This window comes from Neoarius graeffei, chromosome 11 (assembly GCF_027579695.1).
Source record: "Neoarius graeffei isolate fNeoGra1 chromosome 11, fNeoGra1.pri, whole genome shotgun sequence".
Classification (NCBI taxonomy): Eukaryota; Metazoa; Chordata; class Actinopteri; order Siluriformes; family Ariidae; genus Neoarius; species Neoarius graeffei.
The window spans coordinates 5,647,110-5,667,267 of NC_083579.1; the positions used below are offsets into that span (position 1 = coordinate 5,647,110).

Genomic DNA, 20,158 nt, shown 5'->3' on the forward strand with positions numbered 1-20,158 from the left:
GATCTTCCTCAACAGCTGAGTCTCTCTCCTTTGTTAGGTTTTATAGCAGTCATGCTTGAAAAGCCCAGCTCGCATAGACAGGTCGTGGAAAAATCACTTCTTTTGCTTTCTTCTGACCTCTACTCATACTAGGGCCTTCATCTGGGTCAGAATTTTCTCCAGGACGCAGTTTGGATTGTGTACTTTCTTTTCAAATATTTATCCATCGCTATCACCGCTGTCCCACCCGAAGCATGACTAATTCTATTGTTTGAATGGCAACAGGTAGATACACAGGTTATTTAGCTACCTGGTGCCATCTAATGGAAGAGTAATTGTTCTGCCTGTCACTATATGTCGCTGGCATAGACAAATTATTTGCAGTAAATAATTTTCGGAACAATTACCGTATTTTTCGGACTATAAGTCGCACTTTTTTTTTTTTTTTTCATGGTTTGGCTGGCCATGTGACATACTCCGGTGCAACGTATACATTTTTTTTTACTGCGGAATAACTGGAGCTGATGCCGAGTTCGACGACAGCCACGCAGAAGAGGAACCGGCACTTCGTCTGTCGCTGGAGTTGGCAGAGTTGTTCAGAAGCAACACCGAGGATGAAGAATTCAATGGATTTGCTGATTTGGAGTGAAATCGTCAGCTTGATAAACTTGATTGACCTGTGTTTTATTATTAATGATAGGCCTATAGTTATTTAAATAAGTTATGTAATGATTTTAGGCCTATAGGCTATTGAATAACTTGATGTTACGGTACATATTCAGCCAGTTTTTCTCTGGGCTATTATAAATGATTTCATTTTGCATTTTTAAAAATAACTCTCCTTCCAAGATGAACTTTATTCTTTGTCTCTGATGTTATGGTGTTAATGGTCTGAATAACGTTTAATGTTTTTATCTGATATGATGTTAACTGGGGTGGCACGGTGGTGTAGTGGTTAGCGCTGTCACCTCACAGCAAGAAGGTCCGGGTTCGAGCCCCGGGGCCGGCGAGGGCCTTTCTGTGTGGAGTTTGCATGTTCTCCCCGTGTCCGCGTGGGTTTCCTCCGGGTGCTCCGGTTTCCCCCACAGTCCAAAGACATGCAGGTTAGGTTAACTGGTGACTCTAAATTGAGCGTAGGTGTGAATGTGAGTGTGAATGGTTGTCTGTGTCTATGTGTCAGCCCTGTGATGACCTGGCGACTTGTCCAGGGTGTACCCCGCCTTTCGCCCGTAGTCAGCTGGGATAGGCTCCAGCTTGCCTGCGACCCTGTAGAACAGGATAAAGCGGCTCGAGATAATGAGATGAGATGATGTTAACTGGCAGGCGCACTTTCTGCCTGTTTTTTTTTTCCCCCCCAACAGTGGTTGGGAATCACTGAACTACATGACTCAGATCCGTGATGTATTTCGTACGAAAAGTACAAGTGGTGCTTTTCCCAGTAAAACACTCGTGTGCGTGTGTGTGTTCCTGAGCCAGATTGACACTCCAGCGATATAAAATACTATCTACACCACAGCACTGCTGAATTCTGGACTCCGGTTGGTCAGATGATGTTGATTAGTTTTCTATAAACAGCAGCTCTGACAGTAGCGCAGCTCCACGGCACAGGTTTTGTTTTTTTTTTTATACATTTTTTATATAATACAAGTTTTATTTATATATATATATATATATATATATATATATATATATATATATATATATATATATATATATAAAAAAATAAAGAGAGCCTGGGTGAGGGAACGACGTTATATCTGATAAGGCACAAGTGCGAACTTGTCTCACTACAACATGACACGTAATTATAAAGGGATAAAAGCATGACATCCTTCTTTAATCAATAAATAATTGTGTGTCAATGTCGGAAGGCTGCTGTGGTAGACGGATAAACCACTTCGGGACATGGGGCTAGAGAAAACTAATCGAGTCTGGGGTTGTAGGAGGAACTCCACTTCATTACTCCACCCTGTCCGCCATTTTATTTTATTCATTTATAACCTTAGATTTCAAGCAGAGTTTCGTCCTGCATGAAAACGCGGCAGAAATCTATAAAAAGGTAAAAAACTCTGTCGTTTACTTCAGTACAAAGCTACGAATTTTGCATCAACACACACCCGGTCCTTTATTGTGTGTGTGAGAGTGAGAGAAATGGAACGGCCCTGACGACTTGATGTAAAGTCAATAACAGATAGTTGCAGAGCCGGTTCTTGGGGAAAAAAAAAAAAAGCGAGGGAAATTCAGGTAAAGTGACTAAACAAAGGGAACACAGACGCTAAAGACACCGTCACCTACAGGGAGGATTTTACACAGTGGTGCGAAAATATGAAGTTTCTCATATCTTCGAGTGGTGAATATATTCATACAAACAAACAAAGCATTTTCAACACGAGAAGCTAAACGTCGTATTTTCAAGCCAACGTGGAACGTTCTTTACATTCTATGGGCACATCAGCAAAAACACGCAAGTTAACAAAGAGAATTTTAATTTTGAACCGGTTCGCCATTTTGACAACGCACGTCTAAACACTGGGAGTGAAAGGATCAGGAATTATTATCCATCTGGGACACTTCTGATGGAATAAAAACGTGTTCTATTCTCTTCTAGCAGGTTTCATTTATTTGGTTCGGTAGCACGTGATATTGCTAGCATATCGCTTATACTACGTCGCTCTACCCAGTGGAGAACGAGTGTTGAATATGGCTTACAATATTGCACCGTTGTCAAGACAACATGACGTCACATGTCAGAGAGGTAAAACTTCTGCACTAGCGAGCGACTGGGACAATCTGTAAACAAACATGGCCGTCGGGTTTGCTTCGTTACATACGGAAGATTTTGAGAGAATTTTGGCTGCCAGGTCGCTCCATGGTGCAAAGTTGTCGATTTTAAAAGTAACCAAGTAAAATCACAGAAGGAAAAAATAATATTCGGCTTGACTGTGCTCGCGTTGACCTTCGCCAACACTACACCGGTTGGAAGGTAACTGCACTGCCGCACTAACAGCACCGAGTCGAAAGTAAGCTAGCGTTGGCCTTTAAGAATGCTGATATGAAGCGTATTATAATAATAGTAATAATAATAATAATAATGGCTTTTTTCATGGTATTTCAGACATTCCATTCAGCTACTCGTTTTCGAATCGTTCAGTATCATGCTAGCTGAATGGAACATCTGATAGACCATGAAAAAAAGCCAGCCAATATTATTATTCTCTCCACGTTCACTGGATGACTAATTGGGCGCTCTGATTGGCTACTCTACTACGAGGATATCAGCTCATGTACCGTGAGTAGAGAAAAACAAAATGACAGTGTATTGCTGAACCAACCGAGGATGAAATAAAAACTTCCCAAAAACAAAACCACAAAAAGAGCAACAAAATATGGAATAAAAAGTATTTCATGGTAAGAACGCATCTTTTTCCCCCCAAGAATTATCATCGCATTTTTCACAAATTTCTCCCATCATTTCACCGGTTTGTTTACATTCTAAGCGGAAATTATTTTGTCGGATGTTTTGTATAAAAAAAAAAAAAGTTTGTACTGATCAAACTTGCGAGAAATAAAAATGCTCGGTTTCTCAAAACCCAGTGAACGCGGATAGAATAAAAACAGTTATTCCACTCAATCTTGGTGCTACGCGCCTCGTCGTCTATCAGCTCACGTACGACTCGATTTCGTGGAATAACTTAAAATACGTCACTCGGATGCATGATGCATTTTGTATGAAAAACGCGAGTTTTTTCCAACATGAGAAGATAAACTTTGTATCTTCAAGCCTACGTGTGATTTTTTTTTTTGTTATATTGACACATTCACACACAAAGTACCCAAATTTATCATCGATTTCCTTGCGAGTGATGGATAGAGATTTGACACAGTTTTGGTTCTCCATGTCTCGGATGGAGCTCGGATTAAAAATACCAGCGGTGAACTTCCCAGTAAAACACTCGTGATCATCTACAAGCTCTGCTAAAGCCAGTATCTCACTGGGCTTGCGAACGTCATTCGCGAGAGAGTTTCAAAAGTGTCTTAAAACATTCGCGGGGCTTCTCAATTTCCTTGCAAAGTATCGCTCCTTCGTCGCTGAAATTTTGAATATGTTCAAAAAATTCGTGCAACAAAATTTCTCTAAAAATAGCCGCAAATGCGTTGCGAACCCTTCTCGAGTCAGTTTCCGTGAAGCTTCCCCTACTTCCCTGCCTGCTGAGGGAAAACCAGGTTGCGACAGCCTGCGATTAGTTGGAGACAATTGTGGTAAAAGATGCAAATATCAATTCAGTGCGATTCCAAGTGAAAATTGTCGCTAATTCGCATATTTTATCGCAACTGTCGTGTCTCCAACTAGTTGCAGCCCAGTGAGATACTACCGCAAGAGTAAACACTGAAAAATACTGTCCGAGCAGTGCTTTTTCAACAGCAGTCATACGACACACCCAGTGCAAAACTATAGACCCTTCCCACTGACGTCACCGGAAACCGGAAGTAAACAAACCCTGCGCCATATTGGAAGACCAAATCGGGTTTTCAGAAAAGGAAAGAAAATAAACGCAGGGTCGAAAATACAAAAAAGGAGGCAGAAAAAGCAAAACGAGTTTTAAGGCAGGACAAATGGTTACTTTTCTGAGGCAGCCCGCCGTGGCTGCCTGCAGGCTTATTTATTATAGCCCATTTAGTTAAAATAGTTGATATAAAATGTTTATAGTTATGTGATGGTTGTCCTCAGTGTTCGAACTATGCCGATATTTTCGGGGGGTCCCTTTTTTCCCCCGGGGGGGGGGTGGGGGGGGTGCTTGTCTTAGAGCACGGATCTCCAAACACACGAGAAGCTTATCTTACGCACATATCACACGGACTCCACACCTCCACACACGCATCGCGTCTGAAGTCATAACTCATCAGGGGAAATCGTGTCCACATTGGCATGTTCAAAAAACAACCTCGCGTCAACAATGATACCACACGCAAGAACAAAAAACAGTCAGGCTACTCAACAACCAACCTGGCAGCAGCAGTCGTTGTCATATCGGTTTATTTTATCTTTGATGTAAACACCACTTCGGATATGCAAATGCTTCTCGGATATGCAAATGCTTATTGACACGATTGCTGTCAATAAACATCATTTTGCCAATATTTTAGAGACCCCCCAACATTTCCCAAATCATGTTTTCAAGGGATCTCATGTCTGTTTCAGGGGATCTCGGATCCCCCGAGTACCCCCGTAGTTCGAACACTGGTTGTCCTGATTTAGACTGGTGTGTTTTTTTTGTTTTTTTTTTGGGGGGGGGGGGGCGCGATGTTGCACGGGTCCAGATTAGGGCAGAACCGGCCCTGGCTACATTTCAGGTGTAGTTTATGTATGTATGTACTTGCATAGATGTGTACTTGGTCTTCCAATATGGCGACTACCGAAATCTCGCGGCGCGGTGACGTCATGCGGGAAGGGTCTATACTGCATGAAGAACAGTCCAAACGCTGCAGGGGTCGAGAATACCGTATTTCTACACTATTTTTATCTTAAGGGAGAAATTTTGAGCAGATCATGATTTGGCATAAACAAGCTACACATCAAGAATTAAAACGAAGCCAGTAAAAGTGTTCAATACTTTATGCAAAGATTGAGATTCAGGGGACTGGAACTCATCCCCAGAATCACTTGGTTTTTTTTCTAATTTGCAGGAGCTCATTACCAATCAGGGAACTAACCAGAATAAACAGACTGTAACTGGCAATCAAAATGGACATCCAGCAGAAGGAATACTGGGTGCCTGGAGTTAACCGAACCATGATTTTTGGGCTTCTTGAAGACTGAAGTTTCTTCATACCTTACCTGAGCCTGTAATATTTATAACTTACAACATTTCAGAATAATATTGTACTGTTTTTGTGAGCTGCACCTGTTCCTGCTACTCTAGAGCTATTGAAAAGTTCAAATTTCTAGATTTTGTCTTACAACCCCGATTCCAAAAAAGTTGGGACAAAGTACAAATTGTAAATAAAAACGGAATGCAATGATGTGGAAGTTTCAAAATTCCATATTTTATTCAGAATAGAACATAGATGACATATCAAATGTTTAAACTGAGAAAATGTATCATTTAAAGAGAAAAATTAGGTGATTTTAAACTTCATGACAACAACACATCTCAAAAAAGTTGGGACAAGGCCATGTTTCCCACTGTGAGACATCCCCTTTTCTCTTTACAACAGTCTGTAAACATCTGGGGACTGAGGAGACAAGTTGCTCAAGTTTAGGGATAGGAATGTTAACCCATTCTTGTCTAATGTAGGATTCTAGTTGTTCAACTGTCTTAGGTCTTTTTTGTCGTATCTTCCGTTTTATGATGCGCCAAATGTTTTCTATGGGTGAAAGATCTGGACTGCAGGCTGGCCAGTTCAGTACCCGGACCCTTCTTCTACGCAGCCATGATGCTGTAATTGATGCAGTATGTGGTTTGGCATTGTCATGTTGGAAAATGCAAGGTCTTCCCTGAAAGAGACGTCGTCTGGATGGGAGCATATGTTGCTCTAGAACCTGGATATACCTTTCAGCATTGATGGTGTCTTTCCAGATGTGTAAGCTGCCCATGCCACACGCACTAATGCAACCCCATACCATCAGAGATGCAGGCTTCTGAACTGAGCGCTGATAACTCGGGTCGTCCTTCTCCTCTTTAGTCCGAATGACACGGCGTCCCTGATTTCCATAAAGAACTTCAAATTTTGATTCGTCTGACCACAGAACAGTTTTCCACTTTGCCACAGTCCATTTTAAATGAGCCTTGGCCCAGAGAAGACGTCTGCGCTTCTGGATCATGTTTAGATACGGCTTCGTCTTTGAACTATAGAGTTTTAGCTGGCAACGGCGGACGGCACGGTGAATTATGTTCACAGATAATGTTCTCTGGAAATATTCCTGAGCCCATTTTGTGATTTCCAATACAGAAGCATGCCTGTATGTGATGCAGTGCCGTCTAAGGGCCCGAAGATCACGGGCACCCAGTATGGTTTTCCGGCCTTGACCCTTACGCACAGAGATTCTTCCAGATTCTCTAAATCTTTTGATGATATTATGCACTGTAGATGATGATATGTTCAAACTCTTTGCAATTTTACACTGTCGAACTCCTTTCTGATATTGCTCCACTATTTGTCGGCGCAGAATTAGGGGGATTGGTGATCCTCTTCCCATCTTTACTTCTGAGAGCCGCTGCCACTCCAAGATGCTCTTTTTATACCCAGTCATGTTAATGACCTATTGCCAATTGACCTAATGAGTTGCAATTTGGTCCTCCAGCTGTTCCTTTTTTGTACCTTTAACTTTTCCAGCCTCTTATTGCCCCTGTCCCAACTTTGAAATATGTTGCTGTCATGAAATTTCAAAATGTCTCACTTTCGACATTTGATATGTTGTCTATGTTCTATTGTGAATACAATATCAGTTTGAGATTTGTAAATTATTGCATTCCGTTTTTATTTACAATTTGTACTTTGTCCCAACTTTTTTGGAATCGGGGTTGTATTTATTTTTCAGTAAGAAACTCTTAAACGTGGTGTCAAATTTCACAGACGCCATTTTGGGGCCCCAAAATGTAAAAGTAATTTGATTAACAAATGAAAACAAAAGCACAGACTGCAGGAAAACAACCCGAACACAACTAAGATGGCTAGACAGAGCTGCGTTCAAGATCTTACGTGCTTAAACGTTTAAAAACAGTCGATACTTTTCAATTAAATCCACTGATTTTCCCCAAATATATGTTTAAATATTTGGGGGAAAACTTAAATTACGCTTCCCTACGAAAACACTTCGTGTAAATAGACAAATATAAACCAAGACTTCATAAACATCCTGCAAGCTTTATTTTAATCGCTGAACAGACTGGTAAACAATGAACCATGCGCACCTTGAACGCAGCACTGAGTCCACAGCCATCCCGCTTTAAATAGGAGTTTTAAACATTATTTAATAACTAAAGTAAAACCAAACTCACCCATACTGCCGATAATTCGACTGCTTTTTATTTTAGGTCATCTTCAAACGTCTAAAATGTCCATATTTGATGATTTATGCTCCAGAAATCCGCCCTATTCCTTTGTTCTCCACCGCCCAGAGCCACACCCTGCACCTGACCGCCCTCCACTGAACTGGTGCATTTGGACCAGTCCATAATGTGGAAAGGGGGGGGGGGGACGGCTGCTGTCACGTTCACTCAAAAATCAGTTTCTTCATCAAAATGACGCTCTAACGTGACGATAGATTACCAAGTACTCCTGGCATGATTTCCGACAATAAAGATTTTGACAACAAAATGTAAACGACGCTTCTTTCTTTCTTTTTAAATCTCTCCTCCACCTTCAACGTGGACTCTTCCGGAATGGAACTAGAGTTCCGGTCCACAGGTGTAGCGAACGTTAGGCTATAAAAACCAGAACGGTCGCGTCAAAAGCGACGCCATTTTGGTTAGGGCAAGTTTCCAAGTTAAGATTTTCAACTTAAATTTTATCCAACAGTGTTGATACGGTGCTATGGTGGAAACAGCAAACCTTAAAACTAAGCAACTCGAGTCACTTTTCACGTCTGAAAACTCCGAAATTATTCTTTTATTATATGTTTTAGATTTGATTAGATTCACTTTATTCGTCCCACATCGGGGAAATTCACGTGTTACAGTAGCAAGAAAATGTCAAACAGATAACAAATAAAACTGAAATAAAAATTAGACAAAACATGGATTAAATACAGAGGGCTGTTTGCATTATCTACCGTGAAAAAGTATAGAAAAATTGCCTTATTGAGAGGCTCGGAAAAATTGCACATTACAGGTAGACTCTGTATATACACACACACACACATTTATACATAATATATATAAGTATGCATAAAAATAGTTTAGGGCCTATATTATTGCACATAATAATTGCATCGATGAGAGATGGCAGAGGTAGTAGTGGTGAAGTAGTGCAAATTAAACGACAAACAGGTCGTTTTTTTCCTGTCAGCTAATTTACAGCTCTTTTACTCATTTTAGCATGGCACAAATAAATAAACGAGAAAGGTACTTGGTAGCGTATACCTCCACCAAGCCGTATATACCGTACGGATTCGCATCAGAATCTAAATCAATTGTTCCTTGGCCCACCTTTTCTCCAAATTTCATCAAAATCAGTTCATTACTTTGAGTTACATTGAGAACAAACAAACAGAGGCGAAAACATACAGAAAATAACTAATAGTATATTATCAGCAAAGTTTCCGGTCCTCAGACATGCTTTACTTTGGCACATGAAGAACTCAACCGCTGTTAAAAGTCTCAGATTCATTTCTTTTACATTCAACTTTGTAGCTATCATAAATATAATGATGTTCAATTACCCAATTAACAAAATTATTCACGCCTAATGGATACTTATAGACACAGGTATTATTGGCAAAGGGCCCAAAGTTTCTAAGACATATTTGATGTATCATGTTGGATTTAAATGGTAGTGAATACGGGGTGGCACGGTGGTGTAGTGGTTATCACTGTCACCTCACAGCAAGAAGGTCCTGGGTTCGAACCCAATGGGGTGTGTGTGTATATATATATATATATATATGAGTGTTTAGTCTATGTCTAGTTCCTATCTAGAGTGTTTATATTGTTTGTTTGTTTTTTTCAATTATTCTATTTTTATTTACTGCATTGCCTATTTGCACCATGGGTCAGAGAGGACTGAAATTTCATCTGTGCTGTATATCGAGCATGTATAGCATATTTGACAATAAAGTTGACTTGACTACACATATTCACTACCCATCCATCCAGTATCTGTAGCCGCTTATCCTGTCCTACAGGGTCACAGGCAAGCTGGAGCCTATCCCAGCTGACTATGGGCGAGAGGCGGGGTACACCCTGGACAAGTCACAGACTTGTCTAACACACAGACAACCATTCACACCTACAGTCAATTTAGAGCCACCAGTTAACCTAACCTGCATGCCTTTGGACTGTGGGGGAAAACCGGAGCACCCGGAGGAAACCCACGCGGACAGCATGCAAACTCCACACAGAAAGGCCCTCACCGGCCGCTGGGCTCGAACCCAGCACCTTCTTGCTGTGAGGCGACAGTGATAACCACTACACCACCGTGCCACCCCGTATTCACTACCATTTAAATCCAACATGATACATCAAATATGTCTTATAAAATTTGGGCCCTTTGCCAATAATACCTGTGTCTATAAGTATCCATTAGGCGTGAATAATTTTGTTAATTGGGTAATTGAACATCATCTTATATTTATGATAGCTACAAATTTTGCATTTAAGACTATTCCCAAACAAACACTTTTGAATTGCCTCAATACAGCTACACTATATTATACCAATCTGAACCCCATGGGGTGTACATATTTTGTATTGCCTGCGCGCATTTATGTAAAGCTGCCATTTGATTAAATATGTTTGTGGGGTCTGGTGGGATCGATTAATGTGAATTGACTGTAATTGTAATGTGTATCTGTAGGAAGGAAGAAAGAGCTTGACGAGGTCTTCCTGAAAATGATTATGAAAGATGTGCAGCCTTTCCCCATGGTGGAAGATGAGGGTTTCAGAGCATTTGTGAGGAAGGTGGACCCCACATACATTCTACCAACCAGTAAAGCTCTGAAGACAAGGGTAGCTGATAAACATGCAGAGGAGAAAAAAGGGCTGTCTCAGAGTTACAGAACATCCCAGCTGACTGCCTCACTGCTGACATGTGGACATCTGTGACTACAAAGTCCTATCTGGGAGTCACCTCCCATTGTACAGATAGAAGAAGAAGAAGAAGAAACCTTTATTTGTCACATGCACACTTCAAGCACAGTGAGATTCATCCTCTGCATTTAACCCATCTGAAGCAGTGAACACACAGCCATACTACAGTGCTCAGGGAGCGGTTAGGGGTTCGGTACCTTGCTCAAGGGCACTTCAGCCCAAGGCTGCCCCATGTTAACCCTAACTACACGTCTTTGAACTGTGGGGGAAACCGGAGCACCTGGAGGAAACCCACACAGACACGGGGAGAACATGCAAACTCCACACAGAAAGGCCCTCATCAGCCGCTGGGCTTGAACCCAGGACCTTCTTGCTGTGAGGCGACAGTGCTAACCACTACACCACCGTGCCGCCCACATAGCAATACAAATTCGGATTCATTTCTTCTGGGAGTAGCAAAGTTTCCAAAACCCCTTCGTGTTCATCCATCGATGCGACGATCATCTATCGCCCTAACGGCGGGTGCGCACGACGATGGGGTGGGTGAGAAGATGACTTGCGCAGAGACTTTTATTAAAGTGGAGAAGAGTTGCACAACACTGACCTCACTTTCTCATCCAAGACCATTTGAATCCACCAGCAAGACAGGGTCAAGATGGCTGGAGATGGAGATGGATGCAGTGGATGACCATGATGATGTCTCTCATGCTCTCAGTACTCCACAACACTTTGCTGGATCCACCTTGTTGAACTATATGGTGCGTTCCTCTGTGCTGTCCACCGGTTCCAAGCTTCGCATACTTAGGTAGGCAAGCCCTAACTCACTGAGGGTTTTAGACCCATCGACTACCCTCACCTGGTTTGGCCCGCCAGTCGAAACGGTTTCCGGGGTGTGACCACTGTCACATGCTAACAGCTGCTTGGAGCCACAGGTGAGATCTGAGCGACAAGTGGGGACCAAGGCAGATGGACTACTCCTAGGAGCACGACTGTTCCACTGACAGAGACACTAGCCCTACCTCCCCATACACCCCTCAAACCACTACAAAACCCCACACTGCTGAGAACATCAAAGATTGTCACACCTCATCTGACTGAGGGCTCACTGGATTGAGTTACACCATCTGCCTTGTTGTGCCCATACCCTCAACCTCATAGTCAAGGAGGCAGTTGAGGAACATCAGATATTGGCAAATATTTGTACCCGACCAAGGATAGTGGTGTCATTCTTCAGAACCAGTACAAAGGCCAATGAGAAAATAATCCTTGCACAAGAAAGGATGGGTAGGCAGCCCCTGAAGTTTGTGCAGGAACTTGAAACAAGATGAAATAGCACTTACAACATGCTGCAGAGACTCCTCAACTGCCGAGAGCCTGTTGGTGCTGCCTTGGCCAGTACGACTAATGACATCATGCCGCTCAAAAGTGCTTGGATATCATCCACCAAAGCCTTGAAGTGCAAGCACCATTTAAATATCCCACAACAGAGCTCATTTTAGGGATGATTCAGTATACTGGCAAAAGAGGTCACAGCGTTGAGACAATCCATGTGTTAGCACAGGTGACATTGCCAGACTCCTGATTTGGCAATGCTGATAATGCCTGTGAAGCTGAGTTACTATTGATAGCTGAATGTACCTCACTGATCCAGGCAACAGCTGTCTACACCTAAGGAAGCCCAGAAACCTCCTCCATCCTCAGGTAACCTTCAGGAGCTCCTGGACAGCTGGGTCAGTGAGACACAAAAAACATCGCAGTTTTAATGCCAATGCCACCATAGAGGTAAAGAGGTACTTCACAGATGCGTAGCTCTCTGGAGCAGAGGACCCTCTCAAGTGCCCATAGTTCTGTTTATGCCCAGTAAATATCTGGCTCTGAGTGCCACATCCATTCCATGTGAGTGTATTTTTTCAAAAGCTGGGAATTTGATAAGCAAAAAAGGAGCTGGTAAAGACCCAGTACAGTGGAGCATATTATTTTCTTCAATAAAAACATGCAAAAACAGTTGCATTTGTGCTTCTAAACAATATGCAGGTATATAAGGTTGCATAGTCAGGAACACAAACACATTCATTCTTCTGCAGGACTTTTCAATTTTATATTTTTAGCCTTAAAGCTTATCCATTATTTATACTGCTTATCCATCAGGGTCGTGGGGGAAGTTGGAGCCAATCCCAGCTGACTTTGGACGATAAGTGGGGCTCACCCTGGGCAGGTCGCCAGTCTATCACAGGACTATCACAGAAACAAACAATCCGTCACACTCATATTCACACCTATGGGGAAATTTAAAGTAGCCAGTTGGCCTAATCTGCATGTCTTTGAACTGTGGGAGGAAACCCACGCAAGCCATCTTGGCAGTTATTTTCAGCACTTTATACACAAAGTGCCCAAATTACATGATACAGGCACCATGGTGAGAGTTACCACGTTCATACCTTAATCCCCAGATCCTCCCACTGTCCTGCATATTTTAGTAAGCCTATTTCCTGCTCCAGCACACATGATTCAACTCATCATCTAATTAAAAGCTGTTCCTGAGATGAACTCTATGTAGTGGTGCAGGACAGGGGGTTCTCCAGCACAAGGGTTGGGAACCTGTGCTCTAAAAGTGCTCTTTGTCCTCATCTCATCTCATTATCTCTAGCTGCTTTATCCTGTTCTACAGGGTCGCAGGCAAGCTGGAGCCTATCCCAGCTGACTATGGGCGAAAGGCGGGGTACACCCTGGACAAGTCGCCAGGTCATCACAGGGTTGACACATATACCCCTTTTCCACCAAATCAGTTCCAGGGCTGGTTCAGGGCCAGTGCTGGTGCTGGTTCACAACTCGTTCAACTTGCGAGCCAGCTGAGAACCAGTTTGCTTTTCCATAGTTCGTGGTGCTAAGGGGAGCCACATCATTACGTCGCTGTATACGTCAGTTACGTCGCTGCATTTGCATAAACCTTGGGGTGAATATCGAAGCAACAACAACACGGAGAAGAAGAAGCAGCAACAACAACAATAATGGATGACTTCGCGTTTGTACAGCTGCTGCTTCTCGGTGCTTAAAAATGGCGACCTTTCGCGGTCTTGCGATTGTTGTTGGTCTTAACAACTCCGCCCCCCCACTGACGTAAGCGGTTCTTTCCTCTGGCCCAGCAAAGAGCTGGTGCTAGACTGGAGCCGTTTTTTCTGGCCCCAGAGCCAGTTCTTTGTCAGTGGAAACAGAAAACCCAGTTCCAAACTAAGCACTGGCCCCGAACCAGCCCTGGAACTGCTTTGGTGGAAAAGGGGCAATAGACACAGACAACCATTCACATTCACACCTACAGTCAATTTAGAGTCACCAGTTAGCCTAACCTGCATGTCTTTGGACTGTGGGGGAAACCGGAGCACCCGGAGGAAACCCACGCGGACACGGGGAGAACATGCAAACTCCGCACAGAAAGGCCCTCGCCGGCCACGGGGCTCGAACCCGGACCTTCTTGCTGTGAGGTGACAGCGCTAACCACTACACCACCGGGCTGCCCATTGCTCTTTATCCTGAAATCTTGAATTCTCTAAATGCATTTCCAAGGCATGAGATTAAGGAGGTAGGACTGAGGAATCAAGGAGGCATCAATTAGAGTTTTGGGATGCACTCATAGGTTTTTTTTCCCCCAAACAGAAAGCCCCACCCATTCTAAATTAAAACCATTTGATTGCAATTTGTTCAGCCTGGGTGTACCAAGCGCAACGTCTGGATTCCTGAGTATTTAGCAGACCTCGATGAGTTAATGTGAAGTGTTATCTGTGATTGGTTTTTGGTGATGTTAAGTTTCTCGTGTGCAATGGGGTTTGTAGGGTTTTGTCTTTCTTTCATGTTGCCTGCTCTGGCATTGTCTGTTGGTCATGATGTTTGGCCTGAAGTTGATGGTGGGTTTTTAGCCCAAGGTCTTTTACAGGCCCCTTGTTTGGTTGGGTCTTGCTTACCAGGTTCTTTTCAGATCTGGAACTTGATGGATGTAAGAAGTAGCTTTGCTATGCGGCTTATGAATTGTGAGTCTTTGTTGTTAAATGAGGAATAGATGGAGTAGTCTTAATATATCTGCATTGTTTTAGGTAGTATCTAATCTGGGCTTCTCTGCTTTTCCAGCTTCCTGGAGTGGTCCTGCTGAGTCTAATGTCTATCAAAAAGGAGACTCCATGTACTTGCAGGTATCTACTTCAATTGGCCCAGACCAGGAGCTCTATATCCAGTCATGTTATATTACATCTTCAGACCACATGGATAAATCCAGATCTGCTCTCATTTTCAATAAGGGGTGCGTAGAACACAACTATAGCTACTTCATAGTTTAAAACAAACTCCCTGCATTTGGGTTATTGGTTCTTTTGCAGATGTGTGTCCTCTAAACAGTCTGTGATTGAGTTTGTCTCTAGACAACATGATTCCATTAACTTGCTCTTGAACACATCAGTGTTGAAGTTCTCACAGGTGGGTTTTTTGTCTGGCTTCCTTCTTCCTCTGAGCCAGTTACAAATGTCCCAAGTTCCACTAAAAGGCAATATCCTTAAGTCAATTGATCTTGCAGATTTACCTACACTGCAGCGTGGTTGTCTCTTCAGCATTGACTCCAGATACCAAATCCTGCAACTATAACAAGACCAATTCCAGGTAACCGGTCCCTGAAACCTGCAGTGATGTATTCTGGGGGGGGGAAGCTTGATGTGCTTCCTTGAGGGTCATGGCATGTGCACTTTTTTCTTTTTTTTCTTTTCAGCTGGGTTGAGTTGAATGGTCAGACAAGTGTATGTGAGTGCTGTGCATCAAAATGTAAAGGTCCTCCTTATGGCAGTCCATCAAATGGTCAGTATCTGTTAGCATGTTAACTTGCTCCTTTTTAATGTCACTTCATGTAGTATAGGATTTTGTATTGTGACCTTTTGCCCCTACATCTGTAGTCTTGACCAGTTATTTGTTTCAGAGTTGAAGGCGCTTGTGAGTACTGGTCCATTCTTCATTAAGGAAGCACAACTGGAGGAACAATCGCTGTCCAATTCCTTCAGTACCACCTCCCAACTTGGCTTTTCTGCAGGAGCAACTCCGATTGTATCTGGAACACTTCCAACCTCAGTGAAAAGGGGCCCAATTGTAGCTAGTGCGGCTGTATCGGGTAACTTGAAGGTTCCTTATAGCTCCCCCTGGCTTTCTCAACCTGCAATGTCTGATAGTGTGATGGTCATGAGCCAAGACCCAAAAAGTGCTCTGTCTCTCTTGTTACCAGGACTTGTGGTAGATGTTGCCTCTTCTCCAGTTCTGGAGATGGTAATTGACATCCCACAGCAGACAAACACAGCAAAACTTGGTGTGTCCAGTCATGGTGTTCCAACTGCAAAACTGAACCAGACCACTTCTGAGGAAATGCATCAGGAAGCTCATGACTGGAAGTCTTCAATTCCAGATGGTGGGAGAGAGTACCTGGCTGACTCTCCTGGTCTGAATGACTGGAATTTGGGAGGTGATGACCCTTTGAAGGGACTTCTCTCAACAGAGGAGGAACTGAGAGGTGACGTGTTCATGAATGACAAATGGCTGCAGCATGATGACCTCTCGGACAAGAAAAAGCATAAGGAAGCTTTAACATCTATGCTAGAAAAGCCTCATGAGAAGAGCGGTGAAATTATGGTCCTTGAGCAGACAGAAAAAGTGGCTAAGTTTAAAGGAGATGAACTTGGAAAGCTGGAATATGTGAAGAAAACCAAGCTGGCTTTTAGTCAGGCTTCAGATGGCTCCAGTTCTCTCAGCTATGAGGAAGAAAGAAGTCCGACCAGGGGTGAGCAGGAGGTTGAGAAAAGTAAGCTGGAGATGGAATGGAGGAAGGTGGAAGAAGAGGGAAGTTCAAAGAAACTGGAAAAAGCTCTGTTGCAGTCCCTGTTGGACCTGGTGAGGTGAGTGCAATTTTTGTAGTACATAACTAATGACCAAGTGCCTTGTGTGACTCTTTTCTCTGTACAACATGTAAGGGGAGGAAAGACTGGGTTTCCTAGAACAGCATATCTTGTACCACAGCAATCTTGCTCATGCTACTACAGAAGTATGACGTGACTTCCTGTTTCTTGGATGCAGTTGATGTTGGATGTCCAGGGGGAAAAAGCTAGTTCTTATCAATTGCATCATAGCTGCTAGAAAAACACGCACCCAAATTAAGGCAAAAACCAATGGTGCTCCCATTACCCAGAAATCAAACTCCTCCATTCTGACTTGGAAAACATGGTTGGTTTTACCTAACAGACTTCCCTTAAATGCCTCCTTAAAGCAAACCTTGCACCAATTGTACATCTTTCTTGCAGTTAAAGGTTGTTGGTTTAGATGTGCAAGCTGTTACTACAAACAATACTGCATTAAGGCCCAGTTACACAATACTGATGACTAGATATAAATAAATTGGTCCCTTGCAGTTTGTGGTTGGTCACATCAGACCAATAACGTCTATAGCCTGGGCTTATTGGGTAGATTCCCCCCCCCCCGGACCTGATCTGATAAAACGCCCAACCAGTCGGTAATTGTTTGCATATGAAGTCATGGAAAAATGTAATGCAAAGCACAGATCTTATTCATGGATGTATAATTTCTTTTTTTTTTTTCCCCTCTGAAATGCCTTTAAGTGAGACATGTAAGAGATAGATGGATATATATAAATTCTGAACTTCAGCAGTCCAAACACAACTATTTGAGACTTCTTAATCTTCTGTCCGTAACCACTGTTTTGTATCCTTATTTCGATACTCCTTGACCTATCCATATTGTCAACCATTGGAGTATGTGCATGGGTTGTTTTGAAGTCCAGGCTGTACAGTATGACATGGAATACATGCTACTACTTGGGAGACTTCCATAACTATTCCTAATGCATGCAACTTGAGTGGCAGGATCAACTGCTCCTAGTTATGGTGTGACTGCCCCAGACTGGAACTAAACTCAGGCATGGGGATGGTTATAGTTATCAAAGTTGTGGGACTGGGCTCTTGGAATGAGGATGTTGACTTGCTGCTGAAGCTGTTCGAGCTACTGTTGTAGAAAATCTAATCAAGGTCTTTTGACCAATCAAAATCCAGAGTTGAAGAGCAGTGGTATAAAGGGATTCTGGTGCTTTCTGGGTAATCCAGGTGATCTTTGAGCCTGTTAATGTTGTCCTTTGTCATGTAAACCAGTGTAAATTCTCTTCTGTTTACAGGGGTTTGAATAAGACGAGGACTGACCAGTGACATGGAGTGACTGAATGTCTCTAAAATTACTCCGAAATAAAGGTTTTGGAGAAAAATCTGTTTACAGAAGTGTGGCTTGCTTTCATTTAAATTGTGCAGTAGATTTGAGATCCTGAATTCACCTCCCCATTAAGAGTGTTGGTCACCCAATATCTAGAACTTGTCAGATGTTAACATCTCTGAATTGATTTTGGTACACTACTGAGAGAAGGGGAATGGTACTTTTGAATGCTTCATTGGCCATTTTAAAGGTCTTTAGCCTCCTGAGGCTCCATAATCATTAAGGCCCCCCTGAAGGCTTTCAAGGCTTCTAAAGCTCACATGTACACTAAAGAAATGGTCTTTGATTACTGCAACAGTTCTTGGGTCCAAATCTACAGTATCTAGGTTGGATTCCTTACTGAATAAGGCTCAGACTTGGGCATAAACTGGTTCTGGAAAGTGTAGGTGGTTTGTTCTAGGAATCAAGGTAACTGCAGATGTATTTCAATGAGCCTGTCAAGTTTGGTTCCACACATGAAATTAATCATAAACTGAGTTACTGCAGTGACCTGGGTGGGTTGGGGTTTTTTTTTTTTTTTGGGGGGAGACAAAGCTGCTCAATGGCAGGTTGGTTTTCAGCTTGGTTTAGCTTTGCTCTATTGGCCAAACCCTGTGGTTTCATAGGCCTATTGGGCAGAAACGCAAGTGCACCACAATGGTATCATTGTTCTTGACCTTGTGCAGAAGGGGTGATGACTTGTGGTCAGTCAGGTTTTACATGGGATTAGTTCAGTAAGGTTAAGTTTGATCAGCTGCCATACTAGTAATATGATCTAATTACAATACTAAATTAACTCCTGGCATGAGGGTGTAGTGGGTCAGGAACACAACCCACAGCTCTTATCCTGATTTTATTCCAGAGCTTGGCGGATGCATGATCAGGAACATTTGCTGTACAAAACATAAAGTAACTGTTCTTTAACGTGAACCAATCTACACCTTCAAATCAAGTAAATTCATGTTTAAATCATGTCTTGCTTGTTTTATGTTCTTCAGCATTTATTCTGTGAATATATATATATCCTTGCTGCTTAAGTTCTTTTTAGTGTGGATTCATTTGTAGTAATGTGCTTTCAACTTGTTGGTTGCTGGAGTGTTTAAAAAAAAAAAAAAGCCCATGAGCCTCAATTGGCCAAGTCTGGCTTGAGTTTAGCAGAAAAAAGTTGCACCAAAGTTTCATTGATGGAGTTTGGGTTGAGTGATTTTTCATTAGATTGAGTGAAGCCCTTTTCAAATATGCCCCACCTTCTATGAGCTCATTCTGTGAAATTAACTCCCCCATCTTTAGGGTACTTATTTGTGGCTAACCACAAAGTGAGTCACGATTGAAAAAGCTCCAAGCAGAATGGAGCATCTGGGTAAGAATACAAGATCGTCAATGAGGGCATAGCTCAGGCCAAGTTTACATTAGACCGTATCTGTCTCGTTTTCTTCGCGGATGCACTGTCCGTTTACATTAAAACGCCGGGAAACGGGAATCCGCCAGGGTCCACGTATTCAATCCAGATCGTGTCTGGTCCGGTGCTGTGTAAACATTGAGGATACGCTGTGCTGAGCTCTAGCTGGCGTCGTCATCGGACAACGTCACTGTGACATCCACCTTCCTGATTCGCTGGCGCTGGTCATGTGACGTGACTGCTGAAAAACGGCGCGGACTTCCGCCTTGTATCACCTTTCATTAAAGAGTATAAAAGTATGAAAATACTGCAAATATTGATGCAAATACTGCCCATTGTGTAGTTATGATTGTCTTTAGGCTTGCCATCCTTCCACTTGCAAGTGGTAAGTGACGCACACACCCGACATGCACTGGGATCTCACACACAGCGGCTCAGTCCCAAATCACTGCTCGTGCACTTCACTCGCGTGCTCTGTGAGCTGTGCAGGGCCGGAGTGCGCACCCTCCAGAGGGCACTCTCTGTTCAGGGCGGAGTGATTTGGAGCGCAGGATGCCTGCGGAGCCGAGCGTATCCGTGTATTGGTGTTTGTGTGCACGCGAATCGTGTATTGGTGTTGCTGTGTGCACACTAATCGTTTTAAAAACGTTAATCTGATGATCCGCTGATACGGTCTAATGTAAACCCCACCTCACTGTGGCCCCATCTAGTCCAGAAGGAACGCTCTAAATTGGGCCACCTTACACAAATGTTGCAAGCT

At 42.9% G+C, this 20,158-nt stretch overlaps 2 protein-coding genes across 2 annotated transcripts in view; one reads left to right on the top strand and one right to left on the bottom strand.

Moving 5' to 3' along the window:
• tmem54a (transmembrane protein 54a) overlaps nt 1–8,122 on the bottom strand; it is a 60,928-nt gene extending 52,806 nt beyond the window's left edge. Inside the window, exon 1 of the mRNA XM_060933312.1 lies at nt 7,980–8,122. Within this exon, the coding sequence (XP_060789295.1) occupies nt 7,980–7,983 (4 nt within the window). The 5' untranslated portion in view covers nt 7,984–8,122. The remainder of the gene's footprint in view (nt 1–7,979) is intronic.
• A 241-nt stretch (nt 8,123–8,363) lies between these two features.
• On the top strand, nt 8,364–17,959 carry zpcx (zona pellucida protein C). The gene is made up of 8 exons (XM_060934836.1): nt 8,364–8,388; nt 10,495–10,646; nt 14,813–14,908; nt 15,286–15,368; nt 15,475–15,560; nt 15,679–15,867; nt 15,979–16,642; nt 17,929–17,959. Exons 1-8 carry the CDS (start codon nt 8,364–8,366, stop codon nt 17,957–17,959), a joined length of 1,326 nt encoding a protein of 441 aa, XP_060790819.1.
• The last annotated feature ends 2,199 nt before the right edge of the window (nt 17,960–20,158 follow it).

Excerpts from the sequence above, each read along its gene's own strand:
- zpcx (XM_060934836.1), top strand. The coding sequence starts at position 8,364 with ATGGAACTAGAGTTCCGGTCCACAG. Across the intron at positions 15,369-15,474 it reads TATAACAAGACCAATTCCAG|CTGGGTTGAGTTGAATGGTC; the intron begins GTAACCGGTCCC and ends TTTTCTTTTCAG. Across the intron at positions 16,643-17,928 it reads TCCCTGTTGGACCTGGTGAG|GGGTTTGAATAAGACGAGGA; the intron begins GTGAGTGCAATT and ends TTCTGTTTACAG.